General features: G+C 37.5%; 1 protein-coding gene across 1 annotated transcript in view; it reads left to right on the top strand.

Moving 5' to 3' along the window:
* Positions 1–20,895, top strand: part of AVEN (apoptosis and caspase activation inhibitor) — a 160,121-nt gene that overhangs the window by 13,126 nt on the left and 126,100 nt on the right. The window contains exon 2 of the mRNA XM_020285938.2: positions 20,417–20,594. Coding sequence (XP_020141527.2) covers positions 20,417–20,594 — 178 coding nt within the window. The remainder of the gene's footprint in view (positions 1–20,416; positions 20,595–20,895) is intronic.

A 20,895-nucleotide genomic window follows, 5' to 3' on the forward strand; every position in this document is an offset into this window, starting at 1 on the left:
AGGTATATACTAAATATAGATAGTAGCTATCTTTGTGGATTATGACTAGGAGATAAGGAGAATGAGGAAACTTTTCTTTTTTTCCTTAATATCTTTCTGAACTATTTGAATTTTTATTTTGTTGCCATGAGCATGTATTACTTTTATGAGTAAGAAATAAGTTAAACAATAAAAAGCGAATTTAACTAAAACCAGCTGCTTCTTCAGCCTGTGCTTGAAGGAAATCCTCACATTTAAATAATTATCAGTACCTACCTGGGAAGGAGGAAGGTCATATTAAATGTAGTTTTGCAGGTGAAGAAATAGTAGTTGGGTGAATTTTGGCCTTTTTTTGTTACAGCCTAGTAGTTGGTAGTGAGATTGATACTTGAATTTGAGGTTTCTGAATTCTAGGACAAGATTTAGTTTCTTGTTAATGAATAATCAAAACAACTAATTATAATTTTTGTAGACTGCTTTTCATGCTTTCTTATCAAGCATATATATCTTTCTTTTCTAATATAGCAAAATGGTTAGGCTGTGTTGAATTGCAGTTTGTCCTTTAGATCTGTTGGCCTAGGCTTTTCTAGTTTATTCAATATATATCTTACTACCTTTAGAGATAGTGGAGTAGTAAAATGTGAAGATGGGAATTTAAGGTTTCCACCAAAATAACTTAGAAATTGAGGTCTCTGTCCTGGATCCTAAAGTCTATGGATGTGGCTTCACCACAGTATGCTACTGGCTGTAAAAGCCAGACTCGCATTCCCCAAGTTCTAATTCCTTAAACATCAAGGATTCTAAGCTGCTGTGATATGTGCTATTAGAAAGACTGGGAAACTTTTGTATCCTATATGCCTTCTCTTCTCACTGTCTTTTTTTTCTTTCTAAATTTGGGACATCTTTAGCAAACAAGTATCAATTCACTCTTATTCTCTCTCTCTCATAGAATATTTAAGTGTGAACAGTCTTTAAGAGACAGACCACTCAGTTTTACAATGGCATCATTGTAGGTTATAATCAATGAAATCATCCTTGTGTTTTTTTTTTTTATAATTAAATGTTAGATTCAGTGGTGCTCTGTAAGTACATATTCTGGATGTGCAAATTGCTTAAAAGTGATTGTGAGATGGTGATGCTTAACTTCTCTTTATAAAAAGTTCTGATTGAAAGATTTTTTTAATTATTTTTGCAAGAAATGAACAGTAGAGTTAAAAGCAAATGCGTAAGTGCTATTGGACTTAGTCAAATAAAGGACAATTGGTCCATCTGTCAAATAAAGGTTGTATTAATTCCGTGGCCTTTTCTAGCTCGAAAACAATAAAAGGAAATTACAGGTCAGTCCTGGACATCATCTGCTGCATAGAACATGTGTTTGCTTGCAGCTGAAATGAAACCAGCAACCAAAGCACAGTTTTAGCAGTGAACAGCAGGTGGGGTAAGCAGTCCAACATTTCTCCAAATGGGTGTATCATCCATTTCATACTTCAGCCGTTGAGCAACCATGGAATGCTTGCAAAACTGAGTATGTTCAAACTTTAGCTGAGTAGATAAAAACAACAGCAGCAATAAGATCTTGATAGTGATTATAACTCTTTACTCCTCAATTTGACTGCTTCCTGAATTGTCAATGTTACTTCAAAACCAGACTGGAAAAAATTTGAGAAATGATATACACCCTTCCTTCTCTTTTGTGTTTCTCTTTCCCTTGTTTTATTAGAATAGTACATTCTTACCCACAGAGAAAAAAAAGTGGGAATCAGAGAAAAAAGTTACAAGGGAAAATCTTCTTTTGATTTTGGACTTTTTAATTTTTTGGATGTGTGAGGCATTATCTCTGACTGATCACCAACATATATGTCCTGGCCAGGGATACTTAGCAAATGTGTGAGCTTAATGTGATGTTTAACATTTTATCCTTAATACAGGTATTTCTGGATGAAAACGTTTATTGAAACTGGCTTATAGTAGTACAAACTCTAGGTCTGGTAGATATTATCATATTTGTGAAATTTCAACGTAGTTTCACTTATTACTGAACATTAATGGCTTAGCGTCAAAGTAGAGCTTACATCTACTGAATGAATTATGTGTAATAAATAGTAAACTTTGCTAGTTTTTTTCTTTTGGGTTGCTATATTAATTTTGTTTTTAAGGCATTTTCCTGCTATGATATATTGATTTTTATTTAGTCTACTTTCTTAATATTCTGGATTGTGGAAATAGTATACATTTTCAGTTTACATATACAGTGACATTTTTGTTGCCATAGCTACCTGTGTCTCCTACCTCCAAAACTGGTATATCTTTACATACACATTTATTTTATTTATTTATATATTTTTTGAGACAGAGTCTCACTTTGTTACCCAGGCTAGAGTGAGTGCTGTGGCATCAGCCTAGCTCACAGCAACCTCAAACTCCTGGGCTCAAAGAGATCCTACTGCCTCAGCCTCCCAAGTAGCTGGGACTATAGGCATGCGCCACCATGCCCGGCTAATTTTTTTTGTATATATATTTTTAGTTGGTCAATTAATTTCTTTCTATTTTTAGTAGAGACGGGGTCTCGCTCAAGCTGGTTTCGAACTCCTGACCTTGAGCAATCTGCCTGCCTTGGCCTCCCATAGTGCTAGGATTACAGGTGTGAGCCACCATGCCCGGCCTACACATTTATTTTAAAAGAACAAATTAAAGAGGTACTTTCCTTTTTTTTTTCTTGAGGTAGGGTCTCATTCTGTCACACAGGCTAGAGTGCAGTGGCTGCATCATAGGTCAGTGTAACCTGGAATTCCTGGATTCAAGTGATCCTCCTGCCTCAGGCTCCCAAGTAGTAGGGACTACAGGTGCAAGCAACCACGCCCAACTAGTTTTTTAAATTATTATTTTTTATTTATTTTTTATAGAGACAGGGTCTCACCACATTACCCAGGCTGGTCTAGAACTCATGGCCTCAAGCAATCCTCCTGCTTCACCCTCCCAAAGTGTCTTACTGCATTTTGAGTGGTACTGGGACCATTAGAGGTAGGTAGGAGTCTGTCTTTTTTCTTTCTTTTTTTGACCTTTCAATGCACCCAGTTGCTCTGGATAATGACTGAAGACTAGTCTTGGGGATTGTGTAGCAGGAAGCAAGGTTTATCTTGCTGGTGATCATGGCATTATCTCTGGAACAGACCCTGTTTCCTGGGGCCTTTTCCCTGTCCCCTTTATTCTCTGGGGCTGTCTTTGAGATAGCCAGTTTAGGATCTATTTTTATGATATATTCCAGACATCTCCTTTTCTTCTATCCTTGTCAAAATTGTCATACTCACAGGGAATGACTTTTAATTTCAAATCACTCCAATCAATAGTCAATATTGCCTCTATAGAAATCCCGGGGGGGGGGGAGTGCACTATTTTGAGGCAGAGGAGCCTTTTTGTGCTAGGAAGCACATTACAGGAAGATACATTTTTGTTCTGCTAAAGCTAGAGCTTATGTCCTGATTGGATTTAGCTTTTTCAGGTTTTTTCTTCCTGAAAGTTTAGAAGATTATAATTTTAAATTCACAGGCCTCCTTGTTAGAGGAGAGCAATACTAGAGTTTAACTTGTACTTCTTCCCCATGCATATTCGGAGACTGTTGGGTGGGGATCTAGAGAAGGTGGAATTAAATGTTGCTTTGAATTTCTATGAAGCAGAGGTACGGCACACATAATGTTAGTATTGCTAACTCCAAGGGAATTTTACGAACATGCAGATGTTCAGGCTTGCATGTCCCCTGGCCCAGCTTCAAGGCCCTTAGCTTGTGTGCTCTGCTACGTAAGCCTGATCCTGGGATTTATATTTTGTTTTTATGGATCGGGAGCTTTGAGAAAATCCACCTTTTTCTAATGCAAGGTAAAAGCTTGCTTCCTTCCTTAGCCGTCTTTGCTGCCCTTTCTTTTAATTAAAGATTTTTCCTCCCTGATGTTGGAAGAGCTTCCTAAAGGTCACACTTGAAAAGAGCTGCAGAAGGGAAATGCAGATTCTAGTGATATTCTGTCCTGTCGTGGGGGAAATTATGTCTCGTATCTCTCTGCCGCTGTGAAGTGCATTTTCGTTTTCTTGTTTCTCCCTTCTGGTGAAAGTACAAGGGATCAGAAGGAATTTTTGCTAACATGTAGCCATGATGTCATTCGTGTGATGGCTGAGGAGCAAGAGGAGGCAGTTCAGCCAGGGAAGAAGGGGGTGCCAGCTTAGCACCTGTCCAATGCCACGCGCTGTGCAGCAAGAGTAGGTTTCCAGTAGAATGCGCGTGCTTGTCTTCATGGCAAACAATGCTATCTTATTTCTAGCTACAAAATATTTGCACTTGAAATCTCTAAGTATGATTTTTGCAGTCGTTGTCATTGGTTTCTGTGGACTTTAAGAGAACTGCTTACAAGACCCCTGTGAGTGCTCACTCCCTTTCTCTTCATGTTAATGTTGTAAGTACTCTTGAAGATAAAGATTTTTATGTACAAAACTTCAGCCAGCACACAAAAGAGAAAACATTTATTTTATAGACTCTTCATCAGGGAAGAACTGAAAAGGAGAGTAAATTAGAAAGTGGAAGCCTACGTGAAATTATTTCCTGAGTGTCAGATATAATAAAATACATGCCCCAAGAAAGACTTTTCAGATGATTGGTTGAATGACTCATTCCTTTTCATTTGGTAGTGTGTGTGTATATGGGCAGTCTTTGTTTAAAGTAGGCACCTAAAAGGGAGAGAGGCCGGGCATGGTGGCTCACACCTGTAATCCTAGCACTCTGGGACTCTGAGGCAGAAGGATTGCTTGAGCTTAGGAGTTTGAGGTTGCTGTGAGCTAGACTGATGCCATGGCACTCTACTCAGGGCAACCAAGTAAGACTCTGTCACAAACAAAAAATTAAAAAAAAATAATTTTAGGCTGGATGCGGTGGCTCATGCCTGTAATCCTAGCACTCTGGGAGGCCAAGGCGGGCGGATCGTTTAAGTTCAGTAGTTCGAGATGAGACCAGCCTGAGCAAGAGTGAGACCCCATCTCTACTAAAAAAATATAGAAAGAAATTAGCCAAACAACTAAAAATATATATAGAAAAAATTAGCCGGGCATGGTGGCACATACCTGTAGTCCCAGCTACTTGGAAGGCTGAGGCAGAAGGATCGCTTCAGCCCAGGAGTTGGAGTTGCTGTGAGCTAGGCGATGCCACGGCACTCTAACCTGGGCAAGAGAGTGAGACTCTGTCTAAAAAAAAAAAATGCAAAAAAGAATTTTTTTTAAAAAGAAAAAAAAAAAGCAAAGAGATATGTGGCCACATGCAGAGAATCAAGTGACAGGAAGGAGGTAATTGACCATGGGAGACAGATAGGTAAATACCCATCAGAGCCCAGCGGCTGTCATCATTGTAAGTGCACTACATAATAAGTTTTTCAAAGTTGGTTGCGTTTTATTGATCTGATAGTCCTATGCACTTCATTCTGATAAAGAATCTAGGAAGTAGAAACTTCTTCCCAGTTTTATGTCCACATAGCGGTTACTGTTTAGATCAGAGGGTATGTCATTTGAAGGAAAGCTAAAGAGTGTTCGAGGAGTTGGGGATGGAGAGAACAGTTGTGCCGTCTCTCTGATCCCTGGTTCTGCTAACAGATGGTAATTACTCTTTTCATGTCTCTCTTTTTTGTCATTTTATCTGAGACACAAAATAACACCCATGATAAAGATATAAGGACTTTGAGAAGAGAAGGGATGAAGCGAATATCCCTGTGAGAAGTGTTGTTGAACATTAGCTGTGTGGATTGGTTTCTCTCTTTCTGTGTTCTCAGATTCTCTCCACCCACTTTTTTCCCCTTGCATGTATTGATGTTTCTGAGCAGGATTGAGACTTGACACCTGTTCTTTTTTATTCTTAGCCCCTAAAGACTGAGGGTAGAATTTCTAGTTAGGTGCTTAAACAGAGAAATTGTATTGTAATAAAATATTTTTGGATGTTTTGTGGAATTTATTATAAAAGTGCTCCTATATTTTTCCTTATAATAACATCTTCATATGGAATCTGACTGTGATCCTTTGTTGTTGCTCATCTTCACGTAAGATCAATTTTCCCAACTTTTAGAAGGGAGAGACACTGTTAAGGATAGCTTTTCAGATTTCATGGCTCTAGAGCACCCTCTTCTGTTGTCTTTTTATTTATTTTTTTGAGACAGAGTTTCACTTCGTTGCCCAGGCTAGAGTGAGTGCCGGGGCGTCAGCCTAGCTCACAGCAACCTCAAACTCCTGGGCTCAAGAGATCTTCCTGCCTCAGCCTCCTGAGTAGCTGGGACTACAGGCATGTGCCACCATGCTTGGCTAATTTTTTCTGTATATATTAGTTGGCCAATTAATTTCTTTCTATTTATAGTAGAGACGGGGTCTCACTCTTGCTCAGGCTGGTTTTGAACTCCTGACCTTGAGCAATCCGCCAGCCTTGGCCTCCCAGAGAGCTAGGATTACAGGCTTGAGCCACCGCACCTGGCCTCTTCTGTTGTCTTAAAGTGTATAAAATCTGGTACCCCACTCCCCTCATCAGCCCTTCCTTTTCCTTTGTCTTCGTTATCTCTGTTAGGCTTAACCCATTGACTGCCATGACAGTTGTGGTTAACTCACTCTGGTTTTGACCCCGAGGCCCTGTGAAGCATATATAAAATCATACTGGTTGATGTTCTTATTGTAACATTTAATACTGACAATTTAATTCTGAAAACATGGATTAAATGAATAGAACTCAATAAATTCTGTTTTTTCTCTTTATGTTTACCTTTAAATTACACTTTTCGTTTTTATTCTATTTTTGTAATAAAACACTGTGGCCCCAAGGAAAAGTTTCTGGTGTGTGTCTGTGTGTGTGTGTGTGGCGTCAATGTGTTAATTTGGATTCTACCCCCAGCAATTTCTCTTCGGAGTTGGGATTTTTTTTTTTCTGGCAAAGGAGCTTTGACTGGTTAGTTCTGAGAGTCCACAGAGTCCACATTCTCAGCCCCTTCTGACGTGGCTGTGAACTCTGTACTCGTCAGCTACTGGACTGTGTAAGATCCGGCACATTTAGCTGCTGACTTCAGATGGGCCTGCCGAACTTTCCAGTGGAGCCCCTATTGTTTATTTTGGGATGCTCAGGCCTGTCTGATGTCCCTTGCTTGCCTCTGCTTCCTCTTGCGGATGCTGGAACCTACCTTGCAGGTCTTGTGGCTATTGGTATTAATAATTTGTTCCTGCTCACTCACATTTGGGACTTTGTGGAGATACATTGTCTCCTAGGTTTTTGTGGATGTTTTCTTTTTTTTTTTTGAGACAGAGTCTCACTTTGTTGCCCAGGCTAAAGTGAGTGCTGTGGCGTCAGCCTAGCTCACAGCAACCTCAAACTCCTAGGCTCAAGCAATCCTGCTGCCTCAGCCTCCTGAGTAGCTGGGAATACAGGCATGCACCGCCATGCCTGGCTAATTTTTTCTATATATATTAGTTGGCCAATTAATTTCTTTCTATTTTTGGTAGAGACAGCGTCTCGCTCTTGCTCAGGCTGGTTTCGAACTCCTGACCTTGAGCAGTCTGCCCACCTCGGCCTCCCAAAGTGCTAGGATTACAGGAGTGAGCCATCTCACCTGGCCTTTGTGGATGTTTTCCATGGATTTTGTTCTTGGTTGTATCCTCGTTACTCTGTGTGTTTTTTTGTGGAGGAGTTTGGGAAGATTAAAAAACCATGCCATTATGCTACCATCTTCCCAGAATCTTCATACGTGTTTTTCTTTTTCCACCTTTCTCACTGTGGACCTCCTCAGGTTTTGTTTTGAACAGTTGAGCTGTTATCCCTTGGTTTGGTTATAAGTATGTTCTTTGCTAGAGTATCCAGGCAGGGGGTAATGAGGGTTCCCTCTGTTCTTTTTGAGTCTGGGAACTGCCTTCCAGTGGGCAGGAGATGATGGCTGTTTCCTTCACTAGACTAACCTCAGGCCACGTTTGCAAGGCTACAGCGGCCCTGGTTCCACGCACATAACTATTCCCTCAGCCTGCAGTGTCTTCCTCCTGCTTCTCGTGGGCTGATAAGCCTGATCCTGAAGACATCCCCAACCCCCCCTCTCCTCCATTGCTGGTGCTTTCTCTATGCTCCCAACAGCTTATGAATGTTTTACAGTAGCACATGTCACACTATATATTTACTTCTCTGCTTTTCCAACAGGACAGTGAGTTCTTAAGGCCAAGGACCTTGTCTTATTTGTTGCTGTATTCCCAGTGCCTGATCTGGTGCTGGGCGCTCAGTAACTACTCGAGAAACACTTGCTAAACTAATGCTGGCAATTAAGTCGTGCAAGGCACAAAGCAGACCTCTTTAAACATAGTGCAGGGAAGACAAATGGAAAGATAAGTGTCCCTTAGAGTTGTAGTTAAAGAAATGTCTCCTGAAAAGGAACTATCAAGATGATTGTTGTTATTTTTATTTTTAAAATTTGTAATAGAGAGGAAGGAGGCATTGTCAAGTCCTTATTATACTGAGTCAATTTTGGTTATAACCTGTAAAAAAAAAGATCATGGGGAATTTAAGAAACTTAAACAATAATGATTAAGAAATTAGAAATTGGTGCTTATGAAGGAAGAAATACCATTGATTTGGGTGAAGGTCGAACGTATTCACAGAACCCAGACGCAGGGTAGACTGGTCCACTGTGATTTCTACGTGACCTTGCTTGAGGCACAGGCTGGACTGAGACTGTCTAGGTTCTTCACTTGTTAATTAAGTTCTCTTCCTTTGGTGACTCTTAGGGTTTTGGGAGCATCTTAAAGTTAGCTGGATGACAGCTATTTAATGGTCTGTGATTTTTCCGGCAAGTGGAAGGTTGATGACATTAGAATCTGAGTAACCAAGGAAACCAGACCTGTACTGGTAGATAAGAGAGATGAAAATTTAACTGAGACAGAGTCAAAAGGAAATCTGGCCATTTCCAGCATGAAGCACGCAGTGAAATCCCAGGAAAGGTGGAACGGAGAGGCGGATGCACCTGAGGCATCACTTGCCCCCGTGAGAAAGAGTAAAGTGTCAGGGTCAGTGGCTCTGGTTGAGGTGAGTACATTTTGCACACTAAGGTTGCCCAGGAATACTCAGGGTTTTCATATAAAGGTTGATATTTTGTGTGTGTATGACCTTTGATTAAATGATTTAACAAAGGAAAATTTTTACATGAAGGCTTTCTGGTTGCATCACTAGTTACTGTGTATGTCTGTGGGTTAAGTAGATTGACAGAGCAAAACACTATCTTTTCTCTCAGATCATAGCTGCACCTAGAAGCAAATTGTCTTCATATAGGACCATTTAGTGCCTTCTTTACTAGAAAAATTGATGTTAATCTAATTCACAGCATTTACCTGAGAGTTGGGGACTTGCAAAATGGTAGTTTTCAAACATTTTAAAAAAGGCTAAACAAGGCCCAAATTCTTATATGAAGGTCAACTTGTAAATCAGATGAAATGAAACTGATTTCTATTGGCATTTGCCGCTTCCTTTCTGTAAGGACCCCCTAAAAGAATTTTCACAAAGTATAGTGGAAAATCACCAGTTAGCCCAATAAAAGTGACTCCAGTCTAATTTCCCAAACTACTCTGGAACCACTGAGGCATAGAACTCTCAAGGTCTTTACAATAAGGAATCCCATAATCTATCCCTGGTGTGGGCTGCCAGAAGATGGCAATTAGTTTTCTGTGCTTCGCATTTTTAGCCAACTCTCTGAAACAACATGACACATGTGAGAAAGGTGTAAGGACTTGGAGAAAGAGATGGATGGGGTGTGAGTCACTGAGCAGCTGCTTTGAGGGTTGATTCCTATTTTCTCTGTCCTGGGATTCTTCTCTCCCCCACCCCCTTCTTGTTCCCTACTAATCCCAAGGAAGGACAGCCATATATAGTCCTCTTCCTTGGAGAACAGTTGAGTTTGAATATAGACTGGATCGTTTTGTTCTCATTCTTAATGGCCACAGCATTTTGGAGCCCAAATATTATGTACATTGTTCTGGGATCAATAAATAACTTACATATATGTCATATATTGTATTTACTAATTTTTAAAATATGATCAGACTTTAATGTATATTTTTTCTAATACATGATGACAGATGGAAAATCCTTCTTAATATATCTATATTCCTTTTTATTTAGTCTTTTATTGAAATTTTAGCTTCTTGAAATAATAAAGTTATTTTTTGCTAGTATGTTTTTCTAGTATCAAATACTGGAAACCATCAATTATGATGGTTTATTAATTTTTTATTGTTAAAAAGACAATTTTTTAATAGTCAAAAAAGTTAAGCAGCATAAGTTGCTGTTTATAGTCCAATTGATTATGCAAGATAAAAATGACCTTAATAGGGTGACAAATATAAAAGTTGGCAATTAGAGTATTAATGATGTATTTTGAAGGTTGCTAACATCTTAAAAATTTTGAGGTAGGCTGAATTAATATTTTCTAATTATACACATTGTAATATTTTTGGTTTACTATATTTGACATTATTACTTAATCACTGCTATTAGGTTTTGGTGACTTTCTATTAGAGGGTTTCTTTAAATGTGTTTTCCCTCATTTCTTTCTATCCCACCTTTTCCTTTCTGTGATTTAATTTACATTTTGTGAGGAACATAGGAGGTTGTTGAAAAATGTGTGAATGTCTTCAATCTCCTTATTAGGTTCAAAGCAAGAAAGCCTTTTCTACAGTCCTGTACTCCAGAAGAAAGTAGAACCAAGGATCTTCAGAAGCTAGGTTCTTAAGTACAAAAGGTTTCAAGTAGGATCTGTTATCTGGTTGTTATATATTATTAGTAACTTACCAAATTTTGAGGGCTCTTGGTGGTAATCTTTAAATAGTCTCTTGGCCACAGAAAAAGCATTTAATGAAATTCAACACCCTTTTACGATGAGAACACTCAAGAAAATAGGCATAGACGGGGCTTACCTAAAAATGACACAAGCCATATATGACAAACCCACAGCCAATATTATACTGAATGGGGAAAAATTGAAAGCATTCCCACTTAGAACTGGAACTAGACAAGGTTGCCCACTATCTCTACTTCTATTCAACATAGTGCTGGAAGTCCTTGCTACAGCAATCAGACAAGAGAGCGGAATTAAGGGCGTCCAAATGGGAGCAGAAGAGATCAAACTCTCACTCTTTGCTGATGACATGATATTATACCTAGAAAACCCCAAGAATTCAACCAAGAGACTCCTTGAACTGATAAATGAATTTGGTAAAGTCTCAGGATACAAAATCAATACACAGAAATCAGAGGCATTCATATATGCCAACAATAGTACAAGTGAGAACCAAATCAAAGATTCAATTCCCTTCAAAATAGCAACAAAGAAAATAAAGTACCTTGGAATATATTTAACTAAGGAGGTAAAAGACCTCTATAGGGAGAACTATGAATCACTGAAGAAAGAAATAGCAGAGGATATAAACAGGTGGAAGAATACCATGCTCATGGGTCGGCAGAATCAACATTGTTAAAATGTCTATACTACCCAAAGTGACCTACAGAGTCAATGCAATCCCTATCAAAATACCATCATCATTTTTCACAGATACAGAAAAAATAATTTTACACTTCATATGGAACCAGAGAAGATCCTGTATAGCAAAATCAATCCTAGGCAATAAAAACAAAATAGGAGGTATCAATTTACCAGATTTCAAATTATGCTACAAGGCTATAGTAATTATAACAGCTTGGGATTGGCACAAGAACAGGGACATTGACCAGTGGAACAGAACAGAGAACCCAGATATAAAACCATCCACATATAGCCAACTAATCTTCAACAAAGTAGGCAAAAACATACACTGGGGAAAAGAATCCTATTCAATAAATGGTGCTGGGAAAACTGGATAGCCACATGCAGAAGACTGAAACAGGATCCACACCTTTCACCTCTCACAAAAATCAACTCATGCTGGATAACAGACTTGAACATTAGGTGTGCAACTATTAGATTTCTAGAGGAAAACGTTGGAAATACTCTTCTAGACATTGGCCTAGGCAGAGAATTTATGAAGAAGACCCCAAAGGCAATCACAGCAGCAATAAAAATAAATAAATGGGACCTGATCAAATTAAAAAGCTTCTGCACAGCCAAAGAAACTGTCAAGACAGCAAACAGACAACCCACATAATGGGAGAAAATTTTCATAAGCTACACATCCGATAAAGGGCTGATAACTAGAATTTATTTAGAACTCAGGAAAATCAAGAAAAAATCAAACAACCCTATCAAAAAGTGGGCAAAGGACATGAACAGAAATTTTTCAAAAGAAGACAGACTAATGGCCAACAAACATATGAAAAAAATGCTCAACATCTCTAATCATCAGGGAAATGCAAATCAAAACTGTGATGAGATATCACTTATCTCCAGTAAGAATGGCCTTTATCAAAAAGTCTCCAAACAATAAATGTTGGCGTGGATGCGGAGATGTAGGAACACTCCTACCCTGCTGGTGGGACTGCTAACTGGTTCAGCCTCTGTGGAAAGCAATATGGAGATACCTTAAAGCGATACAAGTAGCTCTACCATTTGATCCAGCAATTCCACTACTGGGCATCTACCCAAAAGATCAAATAACACTCTACAAATGGGACACCTGCACTTGAATGTTTATAGCAGCACAGTTCACAATTGCAAATGTGTGGAAACAACCCAGGTGTCCATCAATACATGAGTGGATTAATAAAATGTGGTATATGTATACCATGGAATACTACTCAGCTTGAAGAAACAATGGTGATATAGCACCTCTCGTATATTCCTGGATACAGCTGGAACCCATTCTACTAAGTGAAGTATCTCAAGAATGGAAAAACAAGCACCACATGTATTCACCAGCAAATTGGTATTAACGGATCAACACCTAGGTGGACATATAGGAATAACATTTATCGGTGTTGGGTGGGTGAGGGGGGGAGGAGGGGATGGGCAATATATGTAACCTTAACATTTGTACCCCTATAATATGCTGAAATAAAAAAAAATGGAAAAAAAATAGTCTCTTGGCAGACTCTTTTTTTTTTTTTTTTTTAAAGTAAGAGGATATGGAATAATTTTGCCCATTCAAAGACTATTCATTGGAGGGCCAGTTAAATTAAACAGATTGTAAATTAATATGAATTATTGTTTACATTATTGTAAGTTAAATACAATAACAGTTTCAGTGTGTAAATCTTTTTATTGGTTTTGTTGTGTATATGGCTCCTTTTGTCTAGTTGTTCTATCCATTATTACAGGTTGAGTGTTTTTGTGTTTTTTTTTTTTTTGAGACAGAGTTTCACTCTGTTGCCTGGGCTAGAGTGCCGTGGCATTAGCCTAGCTCACAGCAACCTCAATCTCCTGGGCTCAAGCGATCCTCCTGCCGCAGCCTCCCGAGTAGCTGGGACTACAGGCACGCACCACCATGCCCGGCTAATTTTTCCTATATATTTTTAGTTGGCCAATTAATTTCTTTCTATTTTTAGTAGAGATGGGGGAATCTCACTTTTGCTCAGGCTGATTTTGAACTCCTGACCTTGAGCGATCCACCTGCCTCTGCCTCCCAGAGTGCTAGAATTACAGGTGTGAGCCACCGTGCCCTGCCACAGTTGGAGTGTTGACATCTCTAACTATTACTGTTGAACTACCTATTCTCTGTTCAATTCGATTAGTTTTTGCCTCATATACTGTGGAGCTCGATTGTTAGTAGCTTATGTTGATATGTTCATAATTGATACATCTTTTTGATTGACCCTTTTATTATTACATACCAGCCTTCTTTGTCTCTTGTAACAATTTTTATCTTAAAGTCTGTTTTATCTGATATTTGTACAGTCACTGTAGCTCTTTTGGTTACTGTTTGCATAGAATATCTTTTTACATCCATTTATTTAACTGTTATTTTTATCTTTGTATCTAAAGTTTATCTCCTGTAGACAACATACAATTGTATATTTTTTAAAAGCCATTCTGCCAGTATTTGCCTTTTGATCGAATTCTATTTACATTTAATGTTGTTATTGATATAACTGGATATTTATGTCTGCCATTTTACTTTGTGTTTTCTATATGTCCTGTGGATATTTTATTCCTCGATTTCTCCTTTACTACTTTTTCTTACACTAAGTGAATGTTATTTTTCTTTTGAGACAGGGTCTCACTTTTGCCCAGGCTGTAGTGCAGCAGCATCATCATAGCTCACTTTAACCTCAAACTCTTGAGCTCAAGCAATCCTCCGGCCTCAGCCTCTTGAGTAGCTGGAACTACAGGTGCTTGCTACCATGCCCAGCTAATTTTTCTGTTTTTTGTACACATGGGGTCTTTCTGTGTTGCTCAGGCTGATCTTGACCTTCTGGGCTCAAGTGATCCTCCTGCCTCGGCCTCCCGAAGTGCTAGGATTATAGGGGTGAGCCACTGTGCCTGGCCTAAGTGAATATATTTAATGTGACATTTTAATTTCTTTAATGATTTGCACTATTTTTTGAGTCATTTCCTTAGTGGTTGCTCTAACCTTACCATATACATTTTGATTTATCAAAATCTGCTTCAGGCCAGGCGCGGTGGCTCACGCCTGTAATCCTAGCACTCTGGGAGGCCGAGGCGGGCGGATTGTTCGAGGTCAGGAGTTCGAAACCAGCCTGAGCAAGAGCGAGACCCCGTCTCTACTATAAATAGAAAGAAATTAATTGGCCAACAAATATATATATATATATATATAAAATTAGCCGGGCATGGTGGTGCATGCCTGTAGTCCCAGCTACTCGGGAGGCTGAGGCAGAAGGATTGCTTGAGCCCAGGAGTTTGAGGTTGCTGTGAGCTAGGCTGAAGCCACGGCACTCACTCTAGCCTGGGCAACAAAGCGAGACTCTGTCTCAAAAAAAAAAAAAAATCTGCTTCAGATGTATACTAACTACAATGTTTTATGGAAACATTTCTTCTATGTAGCTCCATTACCCTTTTCTCTTTTTATAGTATTTTCTTATACTTATTACATCTATATGATACACAACCAAAAATACATTGTGATAATTGCTACCTTATATAATTTTATTTTTTAAAGAATATGAGAGGAGAAAGGAAATTAAGTATATATTTATAGCTTTTTTATGAAGTTACTATTTCTAGTTTTCTTCATTTATTCCTATATATTTGAACTCCTATATGGAGCCACTTTCTTAGTGTAATACAGTTTTGCTCCCACCCACCTACTTTGTGCTGTTACTGGCAAATATATTTCTATATGTTAAAGGCACAACAATGTAACTATATACATATTGTTTTATATAATTGCTTTTAAATCAGTTATTGGAATGAGGAAGAGAAATATGCATTTATACTCTGTAATTATATAATTACCTTTACTGGTGCTGTTTGTTTTTTTCATGTGGATTTGAATTGATGTTTGGATCACATGTTTTCAGCCTGAAGAACATATATTAGTGTGTCTTGTCAGGTGGATCTGTTAGACAGATTTTCTTGGTTTTTGTTTATCCAGGAATATGTTCATTTTGCCTTCATTTTTAAAAAACAGCTTTTCTGTATATAAGTTTTGTAGTTGACAGATTTGTTTTTTTTCCTGTCAGCACTTTGGTATGTTGTACTATTGCCTTCTGTCCTATATTGTTTCTATGAGGATTCAGTCATTAATTGTGTTAGAGTTGCCTTGTGATGAGTTGTTTTCTCTTGATATTTTTAAGACTTTCTCCTTGCTTTTGGCTTTCAGCATTTTTATTATGCATCTGTGGACCTCTTTGTGTATATATTACTTGGAATTTGTTGAGATTTTTGGATGTGTAGATTAAAGTTTTTCATCAACTTTGCGAAGTTTTCAGCCATTATTTTTTGACTGTTTTTCCTCCTGTTGTGGGTTGATCTGAGTCTTCCAAAAGTTGTGATATGTTGAAGACTTAATCCCCAGTACCTGTGAGTGTGACTTTATTTGGAAATAAATTGTTGGCTGATATAATCAATATAAGTAAGATAAGGTCGTACTGGATTAAGTTGGGCTGTATCCAGTATGACTGGTGTCTTTATAAGAAGAGGAGAAGACACACATACGAGAGAGAGAGAGAGAGAGAGAGAGAGAGAGAGAGAGAGAAATAGAGGCAGAGATTGCAGTGATGTGCCTATAGCCAAGGAATGCCAAGAATTGCCAGGAGAGAGTCATGGAAAAGATTCTCCCTGAGAATCTCTAGAAGGAACCAACCCTGCCAACAACTGGATTTTAGACTTCTAGACTTCAGAATTGTGAGAGAAAAATTTTCTGTTGTTTTGAGCCACCTAATTTGTGATACTTTGTTATGGCAGCCCTAGGAAACTAATAAAGATTTTGGTACCAGGAAGTGCGGTGTTGCTGTAGCAATTACCTAAAAACATGGAAAGGGCTTTGAAATTATGTAATGAGTAGAGGCTGGAAGAATTTTGAGGCATATGCTAGAAGAAGCCTAGATTGCCTTGAAGAGGCTATTAGTAGAAATATGAACATTAAATGCGATTCTGGGTAGGTCTCAGATGGAAATGAGTAACATTTTACTAGACACTAGAGTAAAAGCAAGCCCTGATAGAAAGTGGCAGAGAATTTGGCCAAATTATTGTCTGCCTTGCAGTGCGTGCGTGTATGTGTGTGTATAAAGAGTTGTCAGCTCACCTGTTTTGAGAATGAAATAGTTGTCACGTCAGTCCCTTTAATGGGAAGTTGATGATCTAGTCTTTACTTTCTGTTATTTTCTTTTCTTGAATATCTAATGATTTTAGTGCTATTCCTTGAGGTGAATTAGGAAGAGGTAACACAGAAAAATTCTGTACTCTGCTACCTATGCTAGTAGTTTGGTAAGGAAGGAGGTTGTAATTATTGATTATGGTGACATTTACAAATCTTTGTGGATTTAATGGGTTTGAATCTCATTTACTAGTTAATTAAATGCAGGCTGTAGTTCCTTATGGTGATAGAGTGCTTTCTTTAATAGAATTTTAGAGTATCCTTTTATTACCTGAAACATGGGTAAAAAGATGGTGTTAAATTTTTTACTTTGAGAAGAAAACTGAGAGTGTCACTGAAGAGTCTCACAGATTGACCACATATGTACATGAATGTATATAGATGCTCAGTTCCATGTTTCTTGCCTTAGCTTTCCTTCCTTGGAGGTTTCAGATTGTTATCGACTTTGAGTAGTCATCCATGGAAAATAGTTTTTCTCATTTCCACTTTTCAAGGTAGGTGAAATCACACTGACCCTTGCCTATTGGAAGAATTGCAAAACATTAAGCTACTCTATCCAGTTGGGCATCTCCTGTGCTTTAAATGGATTTTTTGTGTGTATGCCTTTGGATAGTTGCTCAGCAGTAGTTTCTCTACATAATAGGTCTTTGGCTCATTAACCTGATTGGATTCCTGTCATTTTATGAACATTGCAACCAATGACAAATGTCTAGGTATGAAATATTACAGTGAAAATTACCAGAGTAATTTTGTAATGATGTTAACATAAAAATGATGCTTTTATCTTTACAGTTTTCACATTTTTTTCATCAGTATTTTCTTATTTGCTGTTTTGAGGCTTTGCATATTTTTGTTTTGTCTCATAGTTTTGCATAGTGAACCAAATATGAAAATCTTTCGGAGTTTTGAAGATCCACCTTTCTCTAGGTTACATCAAATGTCTCCTAAACCTTTTTTTAAAATTACTTCTTACTACTCCCTTGTGAGTGGAGGCTAATGCTAACTCTTCTTTTCTCTGCATTTGGGCAAGGGTAATGAGATCCTTGTTCAGTGATTCTTCTAATTTGGGGATTAGTGAGTCATTCATGTACACGAGGTCCAACCTATTATAAACACTTGGTAAATATCAAATGATGGTAATGGCAGGGCCATTAATTCTATCTAGGTCTCCTGCTTTCCATTTCAGTGCTTGTTTCATTGCATTAATAGTTCCTCAGGTGTTTCAGATCATAATGCTCTTTCAGATCAGGATAATTATTTTGCCCAGGTTTCCATTTTTGCCATGTGTTATAGCTACATTCAGAGGTTTTATTCTAAATGGCAGAGGTTCTCTGAACTCTCTTTACGCAGTGGGCCAACAAAAGAATATTGGATTTTCCCAGACTAAAACCTGTTAGTATTTTCAGCTCCAGTTCTCCAAATTCTGATCAGTTACAAGGCTATTTTCTTTGGAATGTTTGGGGGCATTTATTATTTATATAGCAGATCTATCTATTTATATAGCAGATATGGCTATATAATAGCTATATATTATTTATATAGCAGATCGTTCTATCACATACCTTTAATCTGCTAGCATATTTTGGTTCTGAGAAATTTGCAGGAATGGCAAGAAACCTACAGGTTTCAGGCAGTCTTTGCAGTCCCTAGATTATAATGTAGATTGCCATTGCCATCTTTTTATTTTGATGAGGAGGCTTATGATCTTATTTGAGGGCAAATGTAATTTTGAAAGGCCAGTTTATTGTTCCATGCAAGTATAGGAAATCTTATTCAGGTAAGGATTATTGACTAATATTAAATTTGGTGGGTAAATCATTGGGGAACTAGAAATTTACAGTGGACTAAAATAATACCATATAAACAATTTCCTAGATGAAAGGGGGAAAAAACACATCTGTATGTACAGTGAGTGGATCAGACTTCATCACTCAAACCCTTTGGCTCATCTTAGTGTTATGGCACTTATGTTTGCTCAGCCACTTATCTGTCACTTGATGTGATGTGACATCAGGTTCAGGGCACCATCTATGATGGTATTTTAGCAAAAAAATATTTAACTTGACTTTATTGAGCATTTAGATTTTTTAGATTAGTTTATAGGTAATATGGGAGATAAAAATTAATCTATAAATAATACCACAAGGAAGCAGCCAGACAGCAGATAAGGTTCTTCTGCATTCTGTCTGGCCTGGCCTTGTCAATAAATCAATGTCATAAATATAGGCATTGTGCTACATTCAAAAAGATTTAAGGAACAATCAGATACAATGCGTGGTCCTGAATTGGATACTAGTCTGGAAAAACCAGCTGTATAGGAAATTTTGGGGGTTAGTTAGGGAAATTTGGAAATGCTGGGATATTATATGAAATGAAATTTATTGAAATAGAGAAGTAGATAATATTTTTAAAAATCTGGTTACCAAAAAAAAAAAAAAAGTACTCTCTGGGTTATAAGAATGTTTTGTTTTTTTCTTAAATTTATTTTAGCTTTTGCTTATTTCTTCCTCCTAATTTTCTTCAATGCACATGTCCTGATTGTGTGTTAATAACAGCTTATTTTTTTAAAAGCCCATTTTAACTCATCCTGTATAGATGAGTTGTTTTAATACATTTCACTAATTTTTTCTTGATAAAGATTTTATAATCTTTGGGATACTTCTTTGAACTGTGTCTCTAGATTCTACATGCAGCTCTCTTTTAAAAAATATAATATTTTGTGAAAAATATAAAATACATCCAAAAGTAGGTAGAATAATAATATAATGAATTTCTGTGTACCTGTCACCATCTAGCTTTAGCAATTACTGATTATGTACCATTCGTTTCATTTCTACCAACCATTCCTCTCCATCACTGTTTTGAAGCAAATCCCATGTCATATCTTTTCATCCATACATAGTTCAATGTTTATTTCTAAAACATAAGAACATTTAAAAAATCACAATACCAGTATCACACCAAATACAATTAATGATATTTCCTTAATATAATAAAATATCATTATTGTTCACTTTTCCCCACTCATCTCATTGTGATTATTCTCCTGGTAAGATTATTCAAGTCAGTGTCCAAATAAGTTCTCTATATTACAACTGGTTTTGTGCACAGTAACCTCTTTTGATCTATAGGTTTCTCTCCCCCTTGCAATGTTTTCTTCTTATTATCTATTTGTTGAAAAAACTGGACTTTTTATCTTCTAGAATTTCCCATATTGCGCATTTTTCTGCATGCTCTCTTAACCTTTTAATGCCCAAGACTGGAAACTGTTTTCAAGAATGCATCTGAGCAGGGTTTCTATTTAAAGCTAATAAAACATATTTATGGAGTATGTTTGTAAAATCTATAAATTGAAAGGGAGTGTTGATTTCCAGTCTTCATCATTTCAACTACAACTATTGAAATAGGATACATACGGATAGATTTTAGAGATATCAGTCATACAAGTGTTTAGGCAGCAACTTGTCAGATTTCCTTTTCAATGATCACTAAAAAGTTTACTCTGAAAGAACAACACTCTGGAATAATGGGGTTCTCTTGAAATATTATTTAATATCCTCAGATAGCTTAGTGTATAAATTTGCCCTTTGTTATGATACCTATGTTCCTTTTTTTGTTCTTGTTTTATTTTACCATGAAGACTACTAAGGTCAAGATTTCCACTGCCTGCTTATTGATTTGTCGCTAATGATTGCAGGTTGAAGATGACAGCGATGCAGAGACCTATGGAGAAGAGAATGATGAACAGGGAAATTATTCTAAAAGAAAGATTGTCTCTAACTGGGATCGATATCAAGATATTGAAAAAGAGGTCAATAACGAAAGCGGAGGATCACAGAGGGGAACAGATTTCAGTGTCCTCCTTAGCTCTGCAGGTATGAATTCCAGTTGCATGTATGCTGCTCGGTGCTATGAAAGTTGCATAGACATTTTATTTATGTTACTTTTTACATTGCGTTTTTATAACTAGCAATTTATCCTTTGTTCCTTAGATTTTAAATTCAAGCAAAGGACAGTGTTTCCAATGGTTTGCAAGGGAAACAAGATGTTTCTTTAAGTGGAAGTCGGGGTTTCCATGTACTGATGTAGAATGACTATAGTCTCTGCCATGGATAAAAGGCTTTCATATAAGTGGAAAATGCTGAACCATACTGCTCTAAATTTGGTACTCTGAGA

This window comes from Microcebus murinus, chromosome 6, assembly GCF_040939455.1.
Source record: "Microcebus murinus isolate Inina chromosome 6, M.murinus_Inina_mat1.0, whole genome shotgun sequence".
NCBI classification, from domain to species: Eukaryota; Metazoa; Chordata; class Mammalia; order Primates; family Cheirogaleidae; genus Microcebus; species Microcebus murinus.